Source organism: Mauremys reevesii, linkage group 1 (genome assembly GCF_016161935.1).
Source record: "Mauremys reevesii isolate NIE-2019 linkage group 1, ASM1616193v1, whole genome shotgun sequence".
NCBI classification, from domain to species: Eukaryota; Metazoa; Chordata; order Testudines; family Geoemydidae; genus Mauremys; species Mauremys reevesii.
In genome coordinates, this window is record NC_052623.1 from 206,235,644 (window position 1) to 206,258,962 (window position 23,319).

The window sequence follows — 23,319 nt, forward strand, 5'->3', positions numbered from 1 at the left end:
TAAATTTCATTTTGCACAAAAAAGTGAGCCACACAAGTGAGCCAAATAAATCAGCCACAAAGAGATGAGCAAAGTATGAGATTCTCACAAGTTGCTGGATGATCTTGCATGTTAGGCAGGGGACTTTGAGCTAGATTTAAGTCTTGCCTCGCTCATGGAGGCTCTGTATGACATCAGGAAAGAACCTTGTCTGTCAAATGGGGGAAATGACGTTTCCTTTTTTCCAGCCTTTAAGTATTTGGGGTGGGGCCTGTCTCTTACTTTTTGTTTGAACGGCACTTAGCACAATGGGGCCCCAGCTCTAGCTGGGACTTGTACCTGCTACCATCATGCAAGTATTAATAAAAGCCTTTTAACTTTTCAAACAGGTGGCGCAAGGTGCCATTTTTACACAAAGACTTTCCAGGGCAGAACCAGACCTGAACATGATGTGTTTAATCAGAAAACTCTAGGGCAGATCCCACAGGACAGTGATACTGCTCTGCCTCCTTTCTTTTTTGTTCAAATATGAAAACATTTTGTTGCAACATTTCATAGGGATGAACTCATAGACTCATAGACTTTAAGGTCAGAAGGGACCATTATGATCATCTAGTCTGACCTCCTGCACAATGCAGGCCACAGAATCTCACCCACCCACTCCTGTAACAACCCTCTGACCGATGTCTGAGTTACTGAAGTCCTCAAATTGTGGTTTGAAGACCTCAAGCTGCAGAGAATCCTCCAGCAAGTGACCCGTGCCCCATGCTGCAGAGGAAGGCAAAAAACCTCCAGGGCCTCTGCCAATCTGCCCTGGAGGAAAATTCCTTCCCGACCCCAAATATGGCGATCAGTTAAACCCTGAGCATGTGGGCAAGACTCACCAGCCAGCACCCAGCTCGTTTAATACACCTAAGTTTCTCCCTCAATGTCTCAGGTTCACATCTAGCTGAGATCAGAAAAGGTCAGTTTGCTAGTCCCTGCCATCTGCCAGCACCAAAACACTATGTGTTACCAGTGGAGGCTAGGCCATGATGGGCGGGGGTGGGGCCAATCCCAGAGGTAGGGGGCTGGAGCAGGCAGGGAGGGCAGGCAGCAGGGCCTGCCCGAGAGGCAGCAGGGGCAGAAGGGCATGGTGGGCAGGGCCTGCTTTCTGTTTCAATGGTCTCTGTGCAAACCTCAAAGTGGGGAAAAAAAGACACGCAACGGCAAAGTGTTCTTATGGTGCTGGGCTTGCTATTGTAATGGGACTGTTGCCCCCTTACTAACACTCAGTGGGGGTGTTTTGGTTGCTAGCTCCCAGCACTAAAAGGGGAGGGATTGATGGCAAATCAGGACCCTGAGACTGACAGTCCCCAGGAACAATGGCAAGAGGCCAATGCTCCAGGTCAGCCTGATTGACAGGGCAGGCCGGCTAATCAGGGAGACAGAAGGCCAGTGTGGGTCCCGTCCTCTGTGTGTGAGCAGGAATGTGCCGGAGTCAGACAGAGTGGGGCCGAGCAAAGGAGGAAGCAGGGGCCAAGCTGAGCTGGAGAGCGGAGCCGGGTCAGATCCAGCGGGGCCAGAGGCACAGCCCAGGGAGAGCAGACCCTGTGCTGGGAGCGGAGCTGCAGCCAGAGAGCCAGAGTGTGGTGAGCAACTGGGGCCAGCCAAGGGGGGACCTTGGGCAAAGGGCCCAGCACAAAAAGACACCCCCAGCCAAGGGTCCATGCAGGCCAGGCTGGGAGGGGGACCTTAACCTGCCGGGGGGCTGGCACTGGGAAGAAGGGTCCCACCACCCAAAGCCCGGAGGTGTGTGGTCACCACCATTTCAAGTGTCCCACCCACAGCATCCCTGCAGCACAGCCAGGGCCTGAGAAGGAGGCCTGGGGCCTACAAGGAACAGACTGTGAACTGCCCTGACATCCCAGAGACACTGTTTGTGATGTTCCCTGCCGCAGAGCAGGGTGATGTGTTTCCCTGTAACCGTTCCCATTTATTCTTATTCTTTTCTTTAAATTGATTGTTAAGTAAACAACTTGAATTTGCTTTAAATTGTATGGAATAATCAGTGGGTCAGGGAGGTGCCAAGTGCAGGGAGGGTACCCCGGAGTGGGGACACCTTAGCCCCTGTCCTAGGTGGCCACAGCAGGGTTGGGGGTTGAGCCCCCCAGGAATCCTGGGCCCAGCCTTGCTGGGGCTACAAGAACTCTGCCAGACAGGAGAGTCTTCAAGGGCAGGGAGGTCTCTGGGTAAAGGAAGTGGGAGCGAGGACTCAGATCCTTTCACTAGCCCACTTCACTGGGATAGCACAGAAGCCAGGAAAGTTCCCCACAATAGCGGGACCATTCCCCCGCTTACACTATCCACTCTCAGAAGTTAACAGCCATGTCTACCGACAGTCTCTGCAAGCGAAACACTGAGTTGAATAGTAGGGGTGCTTGCTGAAGCGCAGGACTGGAACAGCAGCGGGGGCTGCAGGGCAGGAGTGAGGAGCACAGGCAGAGCTGTGTGGGGAACTGAGGCCTGGAACAGCAGGGAGCGGGGGCTATAGATCACAAGTGAGGTGTAGTAGCAGAGCAGTGTAGGGGAAGCAGGACCACTCACAATTTACAACCACCTTTGAAAATTCCACAAAATTTCTTGTCATCATAAAAAAGACTTGTCCCTGACAATGGAGCTATTATTCCCCTTAGAGCAATATTGTGAATCCTCGAATCACACAGGAAATCTCATAGCCCAAAGCCCAGGACTAGATGGCTAAGAGCAGGCCTGAATGAACTCAGACACACACCAGTTCCCTGTAAAACTTCTAAGGGCTTTTTGCTGCGTTTTATGCCTGAGGATGGTAAACGAGAGAGAGAGAGAGAGAGAGAGCGAGCTTGGTGGCTAGATACAGAGGTGGGAAGGAGGCTGATGTGTCGTATGTCAGCAGTGTCCATAACACCATGGGGGATGTTTGCAGATGGGGGTGGGGTAGTTTTGCCAAACAGTCATTAGACAGCAGCAGTGCTGAACTATTTTACACAGTCTGCCTTTGCAGCACTTGCTGATAGAGAGACCATTAATAAGGCTTTCCAGCTTGTCACTTCCACGCTGAAGCCTTTGAAAGCTGTGCTCCTCTGGGTCCATTAGCGGGAAGAGCTGTATCTGCTGAAACATACGGGTCTGTCAGGCACTGTCCTCTTGCCACTCAGAAAGCCACGGCTTCTGTGGTGGTTTGATGCTGAAAGACGTGTCTGAGTGGTTGTGGTGGGGTCGGAGGGATTTCTGGGAAGGGCAGCTGGGGTAGGGTGGTTTAAGAGGGCTCACTACATGGTGAGAAAGGGGTGACAAGGTGGGGTGGCAGGACTGCAGAGAGGCTGTTGGTGTATAGCTTTGGGGAGAACAGTTGGGGTTGTGGGAGAAGGTTGAGCAGAGGTTATGGGAAGGGATGTTGGGTGGCTGGGGGCTTTGTATTGGGAGGGGTTGGGAAGTATTGGGACGAAGTATTGGGAGGGGTTGGGTGGGACATTACTGGGAAGAGTATTGGATTTGCTGGAGAGCACAGTCGTTGGGTGGGTGCTAAGGATAGGATGGCAGGAGGAGCTGGTGGGGTGGGAATGGTGTTAGGGGAAGAGGGAGTTAAGGTGTGGCTGGTAGGGCATGGTGGCTTCTGGGTGGTAACACCACCTGGAGAATCATGTGGGTCCTGTTTTTTGTATTCCTGAAATCTTCCCAATGTTGCTGGAGTTTCTCATTATTCACCCTCCAGCTCCATCGACAGAGACTAAATGGGATTTAATGGAGTCCCCTGACTTTTGCCTTTGAAATATTCATGGGCCTCTCATGGTGCATTTCATGCTCACCACCTCCTCCTCCATTAGAGAAGCATCCAAGATGGACAAAGAGGAAAGTGGGCTGCAGAGGAGCTGGGGAGACTAATAAAGGGACCTGCTGCTGCTCTGATCAGCTGAATCAGAAACTTCTGGGGAATGGTTCATTCCAGGTGCCACTCCCCATCTGCTTCTTCCCTCTCAGTCTAACAGGGGCTTACATCAGGTCAGGAGGGTGATCTGAAGTTACCCCAGGGAGGTGATTAATACAAGGAGAAAGGAAGGAAACTAACTGAGCAGAAATGTCTATCTGAAGTTACTGCCTGCCCACCCCCTTCTACAACAGTCTATCTGCCATCACCATTTGCAAGGTGCTGCCATGCTAGTATCTAGGAACAGCACAATGGTTCTAAAAGCCAGTGGGAACTGCCCGCAGGCAATTAATTTACTCCACTGCTCATTCGCCTCAGTCTCCCCCTTGCTGCCACACTAAAGTTTTGGGAGATGCACCGTGAGTGAGGGCAGTGCCTTTTGCAGCACAGCAGGCCAAGTGCCAGGCTGGAATGATGAGAGAGGGAGCTTGCACAGGTTATGAATGATAGCACTTTGTACCTCCTCTCTGTCTTAGGCATTATTAACAACACCTAGCTATAATGTAGTGATTTTCATCAGCAGATCTGACAACACTTTACAAAGGAGGTCAGTATCATTATTCCCATGTTACAATGGGGGAAACTGAGTCACAGATCAGCAACATGAGTTGCCCAAGGTCACCCGGCTGACCAATGGCAGAGCTGAGAACTGGACCCAGGTCTGCTGAGTCCCACTCCAGTGCTAGGACACTATCTAGACACCACGCTTGGCATGCCAGGGCTATGGGAGATGGAGCATTGGAGGGGGAAGACTGTTCAGCAGCTGCTAATGTCATGCCTGGGTCTCAAATATAGAATATGCCAATGTCATGAATGACACCATCCATAGCAAGGCAGAATGCCATACTGAGCATGTAGGTAGATGAAATATCTACAGTACCTTTCACTGCAAAGTGCCTCTGAGGGCCATGCTGGGGTGTCTGGAGACAAGTACATGTCCACCTTAAACAAATAGCACCTCCCAGCAGCACACTGCCCCCAACACTATGGTAGATATGGTTGGAACTGGAGCATATCAGTATCATGATATCAAATGGGCCACTCTGCAATGTGCGATCATCCACCAAACCTGCCCACTGAACCAGGAATCTATCTGACTAAATAACAGCTAAGCCTGAATCAAAGCTCCAGATCCAAACTCCCAGAACTTTGGGAGAGACTTTCAGAGCTTCAGCCAAACTTTTGCCACCCAACTTGCTCATTAATAGTGTGACATAAAGACTTGCTCATGACTCCATTGACTTCTAGGGTCGGATCCAATCCACACTGAAGAACAGTTCCCCACCACTAGACAAATAATAAAAATGCTTCCTCGGCAAAAATGTCAGGGGCACCTGGAGGTGGATACAAAAGCTATGCTTGGCTTGTTTTACATCAGCACTATGACTTGCTGGCTGAGCAAGATCTTGAAGCTGATCGGCTTGTTCCTATGATTGACAGTGGGGAGACTGTGAGACCAGAGATTACTGACATTTATTTTTCCTTTGGGCCCAGCCCCTTTTGCTCCATATGACATTCCTTTGCTCCACATATTCTTGAAGCCCAACTTCTTGCCCTGAGCATGATTTAGGATCAAAAAACCCCCAAACTCCCTATTTATGCTTAATCTGAAAATATTCATCAGGCTGCCCACACACACATGCGTGCCCCAGGCGTCAAATGTTTATGAACTAGTTTGCCGAATGTGCAGCATCGATGTGGAATTGTTATAGAGGAGCCCACAATCAGCCTAATTACCAGGTATTCATCACCCGCCCACAGGCTCTTCCAAGGCAGCTCTGTGCAGCATGTCAATGAATTAGTTTGCCTGATTCTATCCTGCTGCCAGCCAGCTTCGAAGATCAAGAGCTCCGTCTCTCACTTTCTATTTTTCAGGGGGAGCGAGAAAAAAAGGTTTACAGAGCGGAAGCCGCACAGCAGCAGAGATACCGACTGAGAGCAGCGGGAGTATGATCTCTAATGTCCTGTGAATGCCTCCTCTAAGCAGACACTGATCTCTGTTTGCTTTCTCTGATCTCTGTTCACTTCCCTACTGTGCTCCCAGAGCAGATAAAGACAACCCCACTTCTAAACAAGCCAGAAGTTTGGAAGGTTTGAAATTCATATTTGAATTTTGCAACTGGCTCCTATCATCATCATGGGCTGAACCAAATCCGTGGATCCAAAACTGTGAGGTGTGTGACTATAAAACTGTGATGCCTTTTGTTTTCTGTGCGCTATACCTTCACATGCACAGCAACTCCGCCGGTGTGAGACATGTCGTTTTCAGCGGGGCTGCGGCCTGTCACAGTGCATTCACACATACTGCGCCCTCTCTTGGAGACCTGACTTTTGTTCTTTCTTGCTTTGCCAGTTCCTTTCTCTCAAATAAAAGTAGTGTTGGATGGAAAACCAATGGGTTGGGTTTTGCTGATGGAAATGCTGCAAAGCACACCAGGGCTAGATCCTGGGTTGGCATAAATTAGCATAGCTCGGCTGCAATTAGTGGAGCTTTGCAAGTTGCATCTGCTGAGGATCTGGCCTGCCACTCTCTGGGAAAGTTCAGTTCCGGATCTGTTTCCAGAATATGCAGCCCAGGGTATGAAGCATATAATCACCTGTGTGCCCCTGTAGTGTAGCGTACAGTTCCTTCGGTTAGAGCTTAATACAGGACTTGGCACCATATTGAGACAGGGGGTACCAGTTCGTATCCTGTAACCTTTCTCCTTTGCATTTGGTGCAGGTGCTAAGTCTTGCATACAGTCCCTCATCAAGTCTTCTTGTCTGAAACAGCTGGCAGGGGAATTAAGCTGCTTGTGAAAGGGAGCAGCCAATAAGCCTGGCTAATGTTGATCCCACAGCAGTGCACGGTAGGTGCTGCACAAGTTTCCCTTACACTGTTCTGTTAACAGCCATATAGCACCTCAAATTCGAACTCCTTCACTTCTTACTCTTCCAGTCCTGCCCCCTTTTCTCTCTCATACAGCTCTGCCAATGTCCCGCACTCCTGCCCTGCAGCCTCCTCTGCTATCCCAGTCCTGGGCTCCCCACCCAACTCTGCCAATGTCCCTCACTCCTGCCTTGCATCCCCCACAGCTTCTCCAGTCCTGGGCTCCCCACACAGCTCTGCCAATGTCCCGCACTCCTGCCCTGCAGCCTCCTCTGCTATCCCAGTCCTGGGCTCCCCACCCAGCTCTGCCAATGCCCCTCACTCCTGCCCTGCAGCCTCCTCTGCTATCCCAGTCCTGGGCTCCCCACCCACCTCTGCCAATGCCCCTCACTCCTGTCTTGCCGCATCTTCAGCGATTCCAGAGCCGGGCTGCCCCCACAGCTCTGCCAGTGTGTGGTCCTCAACCCAGACAACTAGGTCTATAGTACCATTCGTTACTGCAGGCTTGACCACTTCTGAGCAGGTGGCTAATCCTGTAAGTGTGTGTGATGGAGTTGTGATGCATGGCCGCCTCTCCCTGGGGAATTGGATGAGACTACCTTGTTTCACTTGTGACCTAGCACCCTTGAACCAACATCTCTAGAGAAAGAATATCCTGTGTACTAATCCACGCTGACATTGAATTCCCTATCCATTTCCCACTCTGACCTGTACTCGAAATTTGTATGCCAAAATCTTCCAGGATGCTGAATATTATCTAAAGTAGTGCTATGTATCCCACAATTTCTGAGGCTCTCCACTGCTCACCAGAACTTCCTGAAACCAGTTTGGTCTAGGATTCACACTGGGATTGGCAAGAGAACATGGTCTTTCATTCAATTCCCATTAATCTGGATGGTGACCCCCCCCTACTCAATAGGTACCTGACACTTTCGCAATGTATTGTGGGGAGGAGGGGGTGTGCGCGCTACTCGCCAATAGCCCCACTCATGCTTCCCTACTCAGTATATCTGATAAGCCGACTCACACCATTGCCTCCCCTAGTCCTCTCTCCATGGTATATCTAATATATATGTGTGTGCCTTCAGCTTGATAAGGGGTGGGGGGCTTCACACCAATAGCTCCCCTCATCTCCTTTGGCTTATCTAATAGCAGAGTTCAAAGCAATGGTCTTTCAACATGCTGCACAGATCAAAAGCCTTTAAAATGTCCAGAGTTACATTTAGCTCGTCATTGGTTGCCTGGCTGAGCTGTCAGAGCAAGAAGCCCAGGACCAGAAAACCCATTTCTCACTCTACTGTGCTCTGCATTAATGCCATAAAATCCCATTAGTGCACTCTGAGGCTTTATTTCAATACAGACAATAGCGCCAGAATCAGCCTGCAATGGCTAATAAGCTTGCAATAGAGAAATGATACGACCACCAGTGCCATACAAAACCATGGAAAAAGCTCACAAATATACACACAGAGACTGATTGGTACACAGACAGACACACACATGTGCATCCAGACTGGACTGTACAGAGGACATGCCCTTTTCCTGTTCACATGCTGTATTTTAAAAATGGCCCACACCATTATGCTCAAGCTCCATGGCCCATTTTATTCACTATTCATGAATATTCACATGAGCAGGTTTGCGTGAGTGCTCAGGCAAGGACTAGTTGTGATGCGAAATAAATCTAGGTTGCCCAAAGACAGATTGGCCAGTTAGCTCAGCCCGATGGCTCAGCTAATCAGAGCATAGTTTAGTAATACTAAAGTTGTGGCTATGATCTTGGGTCGGACTGAAGGCTCTGGTGGGGGGGTCTCTTCTCACCTTAACATTGATGATTATGTATCTCACTATGTATATGGTCTCCCTCACGGTAATATCTGAGAGTCTCAAAAACGTGAATGTATGTATCCTCACAATATCCCTGTGAGGCATGGCAGTGCTAGTATCCACATGTTACACTTGGGAAACTGAGGCACAGAGCGCACAATGGCCAGATTTGTCAAGGCACTTAAGCACCTAAACATATATATAGATGTCTAGAGGGATCTTCAAAAGCACCTAGGTACCTAACCTCCCTAGGTGCTTAACTTTCCCATTAAAACCAATTGGAATTAGGCACCTAAATCTCTTTGTGGATCTAGCCCTAATGGGATTTTCAAAATCACATAGACACCTAACTGCCATTTTAGGGGCCCAAATCCAAAATTAAGATCCTCTCAACCCCCCTGTTCAGCTAGCACCTAATGCTTTCAGTGCGTAGATTCCCTAGGCACTTCAATTTCCACAAATAACGTTCCCTAGATGCCTAAATGTATGTCATTGGGCATGCCCACAGCCGCCTTTCCCTTGCTCCCAAACAAATGAATCTTTTATAATTGCAAACAGAACCCAAATGGCCCACAGGTGAGCTAAGCCCTTTTCTTAGTCTACCCTTCTTAGTCCAGATCCCTTATAAAACAGAGCAGCTGTTCTCTCAGTTCCTTTGATTCATAGAGTAGCTACTTCTTCATAGAAAGACTTCGAACTCCCCCTCAGTATGCCACCCCCTGGGTCAAAGGGAGGATCTCTGAGAGCCTATAGCCCTTCAGAATTTGGGATGTGTGGCAGCCAGAGCGAACATGGGGTTTGTCTGTGTCGAGCCACCTCAATAAAGGATTCCCCTTATGTTTGTTACAGGCCAGCTCTGTCTCTTCACTAGATGGGAAAAAAATTAATTCCCCTTTAGCTCCTTGGCAGAGATCCTCAGCTCAATTTTTTGTAAGAAAAGGGGTAAATTACTTCACCTAAGTAACTGCTGAGCCACTAGCTGCACATTCCCCTCCCCTAACAAAATTCAAGGGAACCCAAACAGCACAGTAAGTTCCCTCCCACCTCCTGCACAACACACTGGGAAAGTGGCTGGGAGCCCATGGGATGTTCCACACACTGTATGTATATCACTCACTGCTCTGTGTGTGCTCTGTCTCTCACTCTGTGCCTGGTCCATAGAGGATGCGAGGCTGAGACATCACCAGAAGATGGCTCTTTAGCTCAAGCTCTGCAGATTTATGCTCCTAACTCTGGAAGTCCCCGGTTCAGTCCCTTGATTGGCCAACATGGTGGATGACATACATGTATATGGTTGGCTGTGGATTCTTTTTACATATTTCTTACCCCCTCCTACTTGTCCTCTTTTCCACCCCACCATACAAGCTGATGTAATATAGCTTTACTACATAATATCAGCACCCATGGCAACCTGCAACCATCAAAACCGGTGGAGTCCCCTTTCTATTTTGCCCTACAATAACCTTCCTGTATTGTGCATTGGCCACATCAAGGTCTGCTCACTTTAACATACTCTGGCCAGCAAGCACTTACTCATTAGCGGTGTTTTTTTTATTTTTTCATGTAAATGCTCTACATTTATAAACCAAAGTGTGGCTGTGAAGCTGATCAGATAAGGGGGAGAACAAGAGCTGACCACCAACATGAATAGAACTATATTGTGCTCTTTAAATAGTATGATTCCATTTTGGTAGTGATATTAATGTGACGTTTGAGCTAAGATTGCCTGCGTGTAGGCCCTTTGGCTGTATGGGTGCCTCTGCTTGTGACTGTGTGGATTTGCATGGATGGCCTTTGTGTGTAGGTGCACGTGTGCACCCATGAGAGGAGAGGCATAGGTGCCTCTCTGTGATTGTACGTGTGGCTGTGTCCCTCCTGCCATCTGCTTGGTAATCCGAAGGCAATGTGACTAGAGAGGTACTGAAGAAAGGGTGAGAGGAGAGACTAAAGGAGGGATGGCTGGAAAGGAGTGGAGCTCACTCTCTTTTCCTATCCCAAATGGGTCTGAAGCTCACAAGTGAGTACCTTGTCTGGGTTGGCAGAAATCACAGTCACTGGTCTCACTGGAAGGCTGCCATGCCTCTGCCATTAAGCCTCACTGGGATCTGAAATCATTTGCTCTCCCCTGTTCTTTTATCTCTGCCTTCCGCGCCTTGAAACCTGTTGAGCCAGCATCCCATCAGACACAAGGAAGGGTTGGTCAGTCAGACACGGAGAGGAGTGGAGTCCATGCCCCAAAATGTATCCTTTCGCCTTCCCCTTCTTTCAATTTTTAAGAAACAACAGGCCTCATTCTTTGTTACCCTCCACTTCGCACCTCTGCATGGTGGGTGTAAAACGATACTGAATCAGAAGGGCAGCGGAGCTAAATGGGTGTAAAAAGACACAAGGTGCCAGGAAACAGAATCAGGTCTGATGTTTCCCTCCCCCTCTTCTTTCGCCATATTGCAGCAGCCCAACCTACTTAGCTGTCTCCCACCTCTGGCATGTCCTACAGCTGCTTTCAAAGGAAATTTTTTTATGGTTCAGCTGCAGCAAGATGGGAGGACCCTGGCTTCATACATAATGAATGAGAGCCAAACTGCCCACGTGCTCATCAAAGACAGCCTGTGAGAGAGGTGGGGACAGTACAGTATGCTGGAGCAAGGGGGAGAGAACAACAGAAGCCTTCTGAGGATGTTAGGGGGAATGTAGTGTTAATGTCTGTTAAGCAGATAGGCACTTTAAAGCAGCGAGGAGAACGAGGGGTGTACACATACGTACGTGTGCATATGCGCGAGAGAAAAAAATGGTCTCATTGCAAACCATTTATTGAATGACCTTAGCTCCTTTTTCAGTTCACAAATGAACCGCAACCAGACTTTGATTTTGACTAATTTCCTCGTTATTTGAAATTACTAAACAAACTGGTTTCTGTGAGCACATTTCAGCTGTTGGCTAGCCTAGGGCCTAAGGCACACATGCGAGACCCAATGGCTAGGCCCTGCCGCAATGACTAGTGAAATATTTATTTCAAAGTGGAATTCCTTCAATAGGAGGGGCTGAAAGGGATCCACTCCAAAACAGACTATAGCCCAGCCAGTGCACTCATCTGGAAGGTGGGAGACCTAATTCCAGTCCCTGCTTTAAATCAGGTATAGGGGGGGATTTGAACTGGGACTTCTACATCTTAGATTAGAGCTTGGGCCATGGAGTACAAGGGGCCACCACTATCACAGCTGCTCTCTGTGGGGATTAGGTGTGATCTGAGAATGCCCACTGGTTCGGACCCTATAGATGAGATGGCAGGGGAATGCCTAGTTTGTGAATCTCACTGCAGCTTAGGCATGACTAAGCAATGAGCCACTAGGCGGCATCAGGAACTAGGAAGCGGTGTGCACCCCCACTGCCAGAAATTTGGGCACCTAGGGGACTTTACCAGTGGAAACTTAGGTGCCTAGAGAAAGTGCCTAAGTTCATGTGAACACTTGTGCGATGACCAGGGGCGGCTCCAGCATGCCAAGCATGTGCTTGGGGTGGCATGCCGCGGGGGGGCGCTCTGCGGGAGGTCCACCGGAGCCGCGGCACCGGCGACTGGCAGAGCGCCCCCCGCGGCATGCGGCCATGCTTGGGGCGGCGAAATGTCTAGAGTCGCCCCTGGCGATGACGGATTCTGTTCACAAGGGCACCTGGGGCTTTTTTTTCCTCAGAACGTTCTTGCAAACAAGAGTTCTTTCATGCCAATGTGAATAAAAAAGGATTACCTTAAAGTGAACTTACACCACACACGTTTGATCTGAGTAAGTGCTTTCCCAGCTGTAGTGATTATGTAAGGGGGGGGGCGAGTGAGAGATGGGAGGGTGCACCGAGAGGGACTGTGAGTGTGCATCGGGCTCCATGGGAGATAAAGTTTCATTGCTGTGGAATTAATCTCCAGAGCTTTTCATTGCAGTTTTGTCTCTTTCAGTGCCTCTTGAATCTAGTTTCCATTTGTCTGTCTTGCGCTGGTTTTATCTCATCGAGCTGATCATTAGAGGCACAAAGTGCCTCAGCTGTAATTTTTCCTCCCTCCGGACAGTCTTCTTAGTGCTTCTTGGTTTGTTAACTCCATGATCACTCAGCTGCAATCAGCCCCCATTACTCTGATCTGGCTGTCTCAGAATGATCCACTTCTCTCCTTCCCTCCCCATTGGCATGGATGGCAAGGGTTCTGAATCCTGACCCATGTCTAGGAACAGCAGCAAATGATTACTCCCAGATGTCTATAGCCCATTCCCAGTTACATTTGATCTCTGTGTTTACCCTTACACCCATACCAATGTCATATCTAGTGGGACACAAAAGCACAGCAGAAAGGACTTCCCACAGTGCTGTGCCTCAACAACAAAGCAAGGATCCTTCCCTGACTCTAATGTGCCCAAAATTTGGGAGTGTCTGGGTTTTGCTATGAGCTGTGAAGTTTGAATCCAGATTCAGGTCCAGATCCAGATGTGAAGTGCCAAGTCTGGAGATGTTTGGAGCCAGACGTTAGGTTTGGGCCGTGCTGTGCTTTCCAGAGGCCTGAGGGGGGTTGGACGTGCCTGGAGTAGATATAGAAACAAAAGGTCTCATATAACGCTGCATCACTCCAATATGTCTCAGTTACAAAGGCATAAAACTGGAGAAACACAGTGTTAACTCAGGTCCAATGTGTTTTGCTGTTTAGAAACAAGGGGCCAGATTCTCAGCTTGTGTAAAGTGGCATAGCTCCGCTGACTTCAGTACTGTTGTGCCAATTTACACAGTGTCTCATCCCAGAATTTCTCGAGACACGAATAGTCTGATTAGCTTTAACTCCTCCATGCATTGATGTCTACAGCAAATATAGAAGGAATATGAAAGCATTAGGCGCTGATTTACTTTTCTACTAATCCTTGTCTTGGAAATCAGCTGTCAAATAGGACAGGAGTTTGGAACAGGTGAATTTAGTCAGCTGTGCTCATGAAGACAAGCCTGGTAAAGCAGATATAGTCTGGGCAAACAATTTGGTGCTTCAGGGAGGGACTGAGGTGCACTGGAAGGGATTTGTGGGGAAGCTTGCATAGACTATAGACGCTTCTCCACACAGCTGCCACTGCCCCTCACTCCTGCCCTGCAGCCCCCCTACTATTCCAGCCCTGGGCTCCCCACACAGCTCCGCCAATGCCCCTCACTCCTGCCCTGCAGCCCCCCTTGCTATTCCTGTCGTAGGCAGAGTTTTGTGTGTGGATCCCATGCCCTTCAATCCTTCCCTGTACCCTGCCCTTTCTGACAAGGCCTCTCTTGAGCAGAGCATACCAGTCTTTGCTGAACTGTGAAATGTTTGTCAGGAAAATTTGTTTACAGTGTTCCCGGCATCCTTGGTCATGATCCCCCTCAAACTCATTTATAGCTGTGTTCCTAGAGCTCCAGTGGAAAAATGTTACAGGCATAATCTCCTCAACCATCTTGTCACCTTCCCTACGTTTCGGAAGGTTCTGGGTTACAATAAATACTGCTAATTTAAATACTCATTTGCTGATATTACTACTCCGATGATAATAGTTTCCTATGTACTTTTCCCAGCGAGAATAAGATACATCTAGTAAATGTTCTCATAGATACAGGATGCTCTATGTGGTAGTAAATGCACCAATTAATGCTAATGAGTCTGCTGTTAGCAAGTAATATTATTGGTGTTATACTCACGCCTCACCAAATGCAGAGCCTCAGTTTGTTAAACAGATGCCAATGTTAACGGCCAAATTCTCTTCCCATGGCTAAGTTAGCATTAGTTAAATGTACCATTAAAAATAACCATTTAAAATGTCAATGAAAACAGAGTCTGCGCCTGCCAGAGTTTTTCTGGCCTCCCTTTTATTACTACTGAACTTTTCAGTGGAAGTGAGGTTGATTTAAAGTGCATTTTGATAATACACACAAAAATGGAGAATTGGCAGCACTAGCTAAACCCAGAGATGGCGTGTGAAAGCTTGCATGTTTCACTCACACAGTTCTGCTTATGCCCCTCGCTCCTGCCCTGCTGACCTGAAAGTACCAATTCTTACTTCATTTCCAGAGCCCGCCCTCACAGCTGTGGCATTGCACCTCAATCTTGACTTGTCATTTTATTGGTTTCATTTAGGCCTTTTCCCTTTTTCTCCAGGGATTAACCACGAAATGATCATGAGTGTCCCCAATTTGTTCATTAAGTCTGTTTTCCTGCTGTGTTAACTTAAGCTGTGTCCCACTCTTAGCCGCCATTCCAGGGCCTCACACACAGACCTGGACCCACCCATACCGAGCGGGAGAAGTGCTCAGGCCTCCAGTGGACGAGGTTGTCAAAAAGTCTCATTTCTGATCAGAGCATATGATGACAAAGGCTGCCGTCCCCTAGAGATCATCATGCCCCTGGTATAGCACCACAGCCAAGCAATATGCGAACGGACTGTAACGATATGCTGCAAAAGAACAGTTGTCTTTTTGGGACACGTTCCTGGGCAGGAACATGAGTACACAGGGTGTGCTGTGGTCGCTTGGCTAGTCACCAGAGCAGGATGCAGAATCTTTCACTGTCGGGTTCCTCTCTGGGTAACTCATTGTGGCAGGGGTCTACAAACGAAAGAGTTGCTGCTACTGATGTTGATGACCAAAGTAACATGGGACAAGGTACTCCTGAGCATAAAGGGGGGGAGTTCCCCAAAAGAGAATATGCCTACCACCAGGGATGATGGGGGAGAAGACACTGCTTCTAGCAGAATAAGAGGCCACTGGGGGCAATATGGGTGCTAGAGATTCATCCAGTGCTGTGTTTAGCTACCTCATTGGCAGCACAGGGTATAGCACCTGCTAAACAGCATAAGCTGAAATCATGTGTAGGGAAATATTTTCCACTTAACAGCAGTGGTGAAATCCATGTGGCTTGTCTGTTATGTCGGCAGATGTTAGCTACAGATTTTGGCCTGGCTGGGTGGGTGCCACGTCTCTGCAGAACCACATCCAGCAGCATGCTCATAAGGATGGGCATATTCAGACAAACCAGGGTGAGCAGCAGCCCGGTGGGGGGAAGGAGCCAGCACCACATCCATTCTAGGGCATGCTTTGCTGAGTAAGCAGAATGCCCACCATTTCCCACCAGAGGACCGATTTACCCACCAGAGGATCAGACTGACCCTGCAGTTCCTTTCTGAGAGCTCTGAGATGGGTTCACAGTATCTCCCTGTACCCGCACCCCCAGCAACCCATAACTGAATGCTGCCTGTGCAGATACTAGTGCACCCCATCAGGGTGGAAGGTCAGGGCTTTTGGGAGCGCATAGTTGCTGCTGATCCACAGTGACAACTGCCAAACTCTTCTTTGAGTCCCCTCCCCTGGCTGCAAAATTGGCCAAGCAGTGAACAGTTCAGTAGAGCAGGCCCCTGAGAGCTGTGTGTGGAAAGGGTAGGACTGTACACTTGACTGTATGTTCTGGAGCAGCCATCAAACCACCCAGGATGTTGGCTAGGACCAGCTTTAACCACAGCTGCAGAGAGCAGCTTTGAGAAGTTACATGTTTTCCTCACTATATTGGAGGAGTGATGTGCTAGCCGGGAAGGGAGGTATCCTGCTTTGCAACTCAAGTTGCAGCACTTTCTCTGCGCTGATAGTAAAGTGGCCAGTGCTCTGCAGCCAGAAAAACCATCCTTACACTGTACATTGTGTTCTCCGAGAGCCTTGGTTACAGCAGGAACCTCCCTGCCACCTGGGGAAGCGGAAGGTGGGAAAGCTCCTATCTCCACAGGCTGTATGAGCAGCTGGTTGCTCTACAGGGTTTCTGTCTGCATGGCTCAGGCCCAGACAGACAGCAGCCTGAGCTCTGCAACAGCAGAATGGCCACTAATTAGGATTCCGTGTCTCCCTGATGCCCTCTGGTGATACCATCAGGATTGTGAGTGTTTCCCAGCCTCTCCTGCTCCATTTCTCTTAGCCTGTGGTAGGCCTGTTGAGACAAATTTGGGGCCTCAGCACCTCATGTTTTCTGGGGCCTCACCCCAGTTACAGAAGTTTTGGGCCCACCCCATGCTCAAGGCCCCGGTACAATTCTCCCCACTTCCCTCCATCCTCTCATCAGCCCTGTCCTGGCCCTTCCTGCTCTTCCTTCCCAGATCCTGGGCCACAGGGCCTGTTCTAGGGGAGGGCAAGCAGGGCTGTTGCTCTGGACACCAACTTCCAGGGGGCGTTGTTCTAGTGCACCACTTGGCTTTTTCTGACTCTTCTCCACTCTGATTGGCTGGCCTTTTTGGGGGGTGGGAGTCGGTCTCTCGTGGGGGCTGTATGCCAAAAACATTTTCCATCCTGGCTGGCAAAATAGCTAGAGCTGTTCCTGCTGGGTCCCCCCCTTCTAGGTCCATTTATTTCCTAGCATCATGGGCTCTCTTTTTCCAGCTCCCCCTCTTTCTGGTCCATATCCTATATGTTCCTACACCCATTCCCCAGCACCAGACCCCTTCTCCTTCAAGTTCTAGGCCCCTCTCCTCAGATTTCCCATGTGCCAATTTTTCCTTCCCTACTGACCAGTTTGCCTCCTGCCCTGTTTCAAATTTCTCTGTTTCCTGGCCCATCCTGCTCTATTTTCCTGAATCCCTCGCCAACCTAGGGTGACCAGACAGCAAGTGTGAACAATCGGGATGGGGGTAGGGGGGAATAGGAGCTTATATAAGAAAATGACTCAAAAATCAAGACTGTCCCTATAAAATCAGGACATCTGGTCACCCTACTCCACCCCTGCTGTGTCCCCATCTCCTCCCTTCTGCTCTGTTTCCATGTAGGCCTTGGGTGTTCTGGCCATATTTTCAGGACACATCTCTGTGTGTCACCCAGTCCTGGCTCCTTGTACTCCACTGGCTGTTCTCACAGCCCCTCCTGTTTTCTCCCCAGGTCCTGACTTCTCATGTACCATCTGCTTGTTTCCATGCTTCTCCCCATCTTGTTCCATTGCCTGTTGTCCCATTATTTCCTGCTCTGTTCCTGTTCCCAGCACCTGGTTTTCCTATGCATAACCTGACCCCCCCCCCTCACGTGTACCTTCCTGCTCTCTTTTGCCATGTACTGACCCCTATCTCCCCATACCCCAGATTCTTCTTCTCTAGTTCTCTTTGGCCTGGTCCCCCCAGCCGCCCTTCTTTTTACCAGCCCACCCAGCTGCTTTTTTGCTTCCACTTCCAGGCTCCTCCCGCACTGCTGCACCCATCCTTCCCCTACCCCAGTGGTTCCCAGACAGGGTTTCGTGAAATGTTACAGGGGTTCTTGGGGAAAAATTCCTAATGGCAGACAGAGCTGTCCCTAGGCACCCCGTGCAGCACTGGGTCAGCAGCCCAGAGCCCCTGGACTTCCAAGAGCTAAGCAGATCAAAGCAAACATCTCTATCACACTGAGGAGATTTAAACACCAAGACTCCTTATAAGAGACGGAAAGGGAGGTGGATATTTTTTGCTGTTTTTAATATTAAACAGGCAGCTAGTATTATTTTTAAAATTATTATGAAGAACAAGTTTAAGCTTTGTTGTAATGCGCATTGTTTGCCTGGACTGCTCAAGACCTGAATGCTTGTGTAGGAGGAACTCTTTGAGCTGGCTTCTTAAATACCTTCCTGCTGTTTCACATCTGATACTCCTTGATGAAAACTAGGAGCCTTGTCTTAGAACAGGCTTATTCAAAGTGATACAAGCTACGAAAGTGAGAGCTTGGACGTGTGCTGCCGTTTTCATAATGTAATAAAAATACTGTCACGATAAATGATAATTAATAATAAATAGTGTGTAATAAGCGTGTCATAAAAACAAATTTAATGTTTCCAAGATCACCGCTTTTATAATTTATACTTAGGTCAAGGAGAATATCCCTGGAAATATTCATTTTTAGGAGGGGGTTCACAGGACATTTTAGTGAAAGGGGTTCACAGGTTGTTAAAGTTTGGGAACCACTGCCCTACCCTCTTGTCCCAGCCCCCTTTCCTCTGTAGGCCCCTGCTGCTCTGTCTCTGTGTTCAGACCTCTCTTGCTCCAAGCCCTTTGTCTGACCCCATCCAGCTCCATTTTCCTTTGTCCTGGGGAGGAGGAGGATGAGATTAGCTCTAAAATCATGAGGTTTTTTTTTTTTTTTAAATAATGTTTTTCTGTGTGTGTGTGTGAGAGAGAGAGCGAGAGAGAATTAGTGTTGCTGACTTACAGTGAGAAATGGGATTTTGGCCACACTGCCCAGACATCAATGAAGCTGGGGCTCTAGGTCCCACATCCACAACTCTGCACCCCAGCGCCAAATCAATCAATGTTGTGTCCCCAGTTCTCGTATGTGCCCCAGCCACACAATTCTGCACCTCCTCTTACTCCCCCCACATAGTGCAGCCTCTGCTGCTCCTACGGCTCCTGAGGTTCTTCATCACCTTGCCCAGGGCCTGGGGGGGCAGTGGCAAGGGGGGGGCACTCCCCCCGCCCCTTCCCAGCCCTGGTGTTTCACAACTTGCAAGGATGGGGGGAGCACAGAGCAGACTGACCCATTGTACACAGGAGGAATAGGGAGAAGTGCACAGACTGACCCATTGTTCACAGAGGTGAGGGGGAGGAGCACTGATCAGACTGGTCCATTGTACAAGGTGTGAGGGAAAGTGCGGAGACTGACCCATTGCTCACTGGAGGGGTGGAGAAGAGCATAAACTGATCCATTGTTACAGGGGAGGGAGGAAGAGCACAGACTGACCCATTGTTCACAGATAGGGTTGCCAATCCTCTAGGATTGTCCTGGAGTCTCCAGGAATTAAAGATTAACATTTAACTAAAGATTATGTCATGGGATGGAACCTCCAGGAATTCCTCCAACCAAAATTGGCAACCCTATTCACAAGAGGGGAGGGGGAGGAGCACAACCTGACCCATTGTGGAGGGGAGTACACATACCCCTACCAGCTCTGATTGAGCAAGGAGGTCAAAAATAGAAGTGATGGTGCGATGGGCTGGCTGCCCCCAGCTTAAGTCTATCTGAACCCTTAGGGCCAGACTTGACAGGGACAAGCCCATCCCACTAATCACAGTGCTGGGGCTGCCCAGGTATTTTTAGCACACTAGTTTGATCAGAGGCAGCACTGGTATGACTACCCGAGCTGGAAATTACTTCTCCAGCTGCAGTGCAGACACACCGTAAGTGTGCTTTTCATTCTGCTCCAGCCCTGTTTACGCTGGACTCCTCTGTGCCTATTAGTAACTTCCCCACATTACTTCTTCCTCATGCCTCCCTGGAGGTTGCTGTTCTGTGTTGAGTCGCTAGGGTGACCAGGTGTCCAGTTTTAGACCGGAACACCCGGTCAAAAAGGGATCCTGGCGGCTCCGGTTAGCACCGCTGACTGGGCTGTTGTTGCTGCTATTGACCGGGAACTGCAGCCAATGGAAGCTGTGGGGGTGGCACTTGGCCGTGGCTCCACATAGGAGCCGGAGGGGCTCCTGCACCCCAAACTCCTCATCCCCAGCCCCACTGCAGAGCCCACCCCTCCACCAGAGCCCTCACACCCACTGCACCCCAACCCTCCGCCCCAGCCCTGATCCCCCTCCAGGCCTCCAAACCCCTCGGTCCCAGCCCGGATCACCCTCCTGCTCCCCAAAGCCCTCATCCCCAGCCCCACACCAGATCCTGCACCCCCAGCCACAGCCCTCACCCTCTCTCACATCCCAACCCACTGCCTCAGCCTGGAGCCCCGTCCCACATGCTGGACTCCTTATTTCTGGTCCCACCCCGGAACCTGCACCCCCAGCCAGAACCCTTGCCGCCTCCCACACCACAGCCCCCTGAGCCAGCCTGGTGAAAATGAGCGAGTGAGTGAGGGTGAGGCGAGTGAAGGGGGGCTGGAGTGAGCATGGGCGGGGCCTCAGACAAGGGGTGGGGCAGGGCGGGATCTCAGAGGAGGGTGGGGCAGGGGCGAGATAAAAGTGTTTGGTTTTGTGCAAGTAGAAAGTTGGCACCCCTATGAGTCGCACGTCACAAAGGGCCATTTGAAAAATTCAAATTAAATGAATGCATTTGCTGGGGGATCTCAGAAAGCCCCTTGCAGGCTGCCTGACTGAGCAAATACCCTCACTAACTCTGCTGCAGAGGGTGGGGCGTAGCATACTGCCCATTGCATTCCAAAGAGATCTTCTCCTCCAGAGCCCCCCTCCCCCAACGACAACAACTTGGTTGCTGGCATAGAAGGGGATAGGGTGACCAGAGAGCAAGTGTGAAAAATTGGGATGGAGGTGGGGGGTAATAGGAGCCTATATAAGAAAAAGACCCAAAAATCGGGACTGTCCCTATAAAATCAAGACATCTGGTCACCCTAGAAGGGGAAGAGGTATAGAAACATTCAGGGTCCCAGGTGGGAGAAGAGGGGAATGTTGGCATCCTGAATCCTATTTGGGACAAAATGCTGGATGGAAAGTCTTAAGAACTGGTTGAGACAGTGAACATACCCGTCATTGTGGTTAACATAGGATATTATCCTGATCTCAATGGAAGTTTTGTCATCTGCATCAGTGGGAGCAAGATCTAGCTCTGCATACCCTTATGAGTGTAGGCTTTGGACACAGCTCTCTCTGTGCTCCACAACAGCACGTTGAAAAATCCCTGGGTAGTTCGCCTAGGGGATCCCACACATTCCCTGTGACGTTCATTGCAAATCCATGGCCATTAAAGACTTCATAGTTATCACAGTGCTGCAAGCCATAGCCATATGGAACTTCAGTGCAACAGCTGGCATAGAATTCAGTTACTTCGGCAGAGGCTTTTCTTACAGCTTGAGCTAGAGGATAATCTCATCTCTCTTTGTACAGCAGACTTCTCAAACATATGCTGCATCCCTCTCTAGTGGCTTGTTCACATAGAGAATAATCTGCTACTGCTACCATCCACTGGAGTTATTCCTTTAGTTCATGGGGTCTGTGCCAGGCTGAAACCTTGCGGCTGACCCTGTGGCAGTGGCAGTGGCGGGGGGGGTCATCACATCAGGGTCAAAGATGCATGAATTAACAGTTATCATTCCATCCAATAGAGGGCACTAGTGGAGTAGTGGTGCATATCCACCAGCCATTTCAGTACAAAAGCGTTGCACCAGATGAGCCAAAGCTGTGTATGAGGGGAAGGGAAATTAAGATGCATTTCTTCCTTTTCACGTTTATTTCATTTTTGTTTTTGTTTTTTTTTTCTCTTTTTTTTAAGATCACAGAAGAGCAGAGCATTCATACATGTAAAGAAACAGAAACAAGATAACAGAAGTTAAATACATTGAGGAAAGAAAAAAAGAAAAAGCTTTTTGTTGGTGTCAGGTTTTGTTTTGTTTTGTTTTTCCTTCTTTTTTTTTTTTTTACACACACGCACTTGCGCATTTAAAATTTTCTTCCACAGAGCTAGTATCCGAAAACAAACCAATCACAAAAAATAAAATGGCCGTGTTCTTGTTTCATTAAAGAGAAGTTCAGCTCATGTCTACGGTGCTGGGGAAAAATATATATAAAGATATAGATATATATATATATTTATATGTATATAACACTGTTAATGAGAAGAGTTCTAACCACCCCACTGTGTAGCAAGAAAAAGGGACACTGGACCTCCTCCCTAAGGCCTGGAGGATGAAACTTAGCTCCAGCTGAGGAAATGGAACGGTTTGGGGGCAGCTGGTGTGGAGGCAAGTTTTACTCTCCCCTCCCCCCACACCCTTTCCTTGTTTGTAGAAAGTCACCACAAACCATGCAGCTGATGGCTTTCTATAGACAAACTGCTAAAAGCAAATTGAGACGTATGTGTCATTTTGCATGTGTCACCAGGGGGTCTAGGAAAGGAGAGTGGTGTGATGGCCGTGTGAGGGATTTTTGGAGGAGAGTGGCAGGTGTGTATTGTAGGGGTATCGGGAGGGATGAGTATCTGTGTGACTGACAGAGGGAGCAAATGAAATAACTTCAGAGCTGGAAGACACTCCCCAGCTGGGAAGTTCTCTCCTTGTTGATAGTTTCCTTGCGGTCTGTGAGTACTATATCTATATGTAGACACACGCACATACTCACATTCCATAGGAGGTACTAGGCATTCTGAGCAGGAAGTAAAGGGGTTGACCAAGGATAGACAGCAGGGCTCAGTTCAATCCCTCTGTTCTCACAGATATGCTGAGATGTTGATGGATGGGGCCCCAGTTAGGGTATCACAACACATGTTCCCCACGGGGCTCACGAAGTAAGCTGAAGATATACACAAATCAGGGAGAGGTAGTTCCCTGCCCCGCCTGGAGACTTCCTTTGTTGGATAGGATCTTTGCCCACTAATGTGCTCCCCAAACAGCCTTGCCATGAAGTTAGGCCTACCACCAGCTCTGCAATCCTATCCTTCTGACGGCTGAGACACCCTCCCTTCCTCTACTGTCTCGTGTACTCCTTAAAGGTTTGCAGAACCTTTTGGTGGCACTAGCTAAGCTGAACCTGCAATGAGGTAAGAGCCCTTTACCTTCCATTTCCTGGGCTTATTTAGAGGAGCTGTCCTCTTTTCCTTGCTCTTCTCAGGGTGGCTGGCTTACCATACATGGGCCTCCCCAAACCATGCCTGGATAGGGGATTTGCTGGCATCCTTACCAAGCTGATTTCCTCCCTGCTGAGATAGGGAGATTGGAAAACAAGTGAACACCTGAGGTTTGGCCTTTGGGGAAACAACCCCCATAGAAACCATGCTGAGG

At 49.1% G+C, this 23,319-nt stretch overlaps 1 protein-coding gene and 1 long non-coding RNA gene across 2 annotated transcripts in view; one reads left to right on the forward strand and one right to left on the reverse strand.

The window, feature by feature from the left end:
- The first annotated feature begins 1,489 nt into the window (after positions 1-1,489).
- LOC120399870 lies at positions 1,490-21,993 on the forward strand. The gene is made up of 4 exons (XR_005595395.1): positions 1,490-1,610; positions 5,801-6,099; positions 6,648-6,774; positions 21,816-21,993. It is a non-coding gene; the product is annotated as an uncharacterized LOC120399870 (long non-coding RNA).
- The window catches only part of LOC120399662 (limbic system associated membrane protein), a 1,355,472-nt gene continuing 1,353,975 nt past the window's right edge, over positions 21,823-23,319 (reverse strand). Inside the window, exon 7 of the mRNA XM_039528141.1 lies at positions 21,823-22,831. Within this exon, the coding sequence (XP_039384075.1) occupies positions 22,749-22,831 (83 nt within the window). The 3' untranslated portion in view covers positions 21,823-22,748. The remainder of the gene's footprint in view (positions 22,832-23,319) is intronic.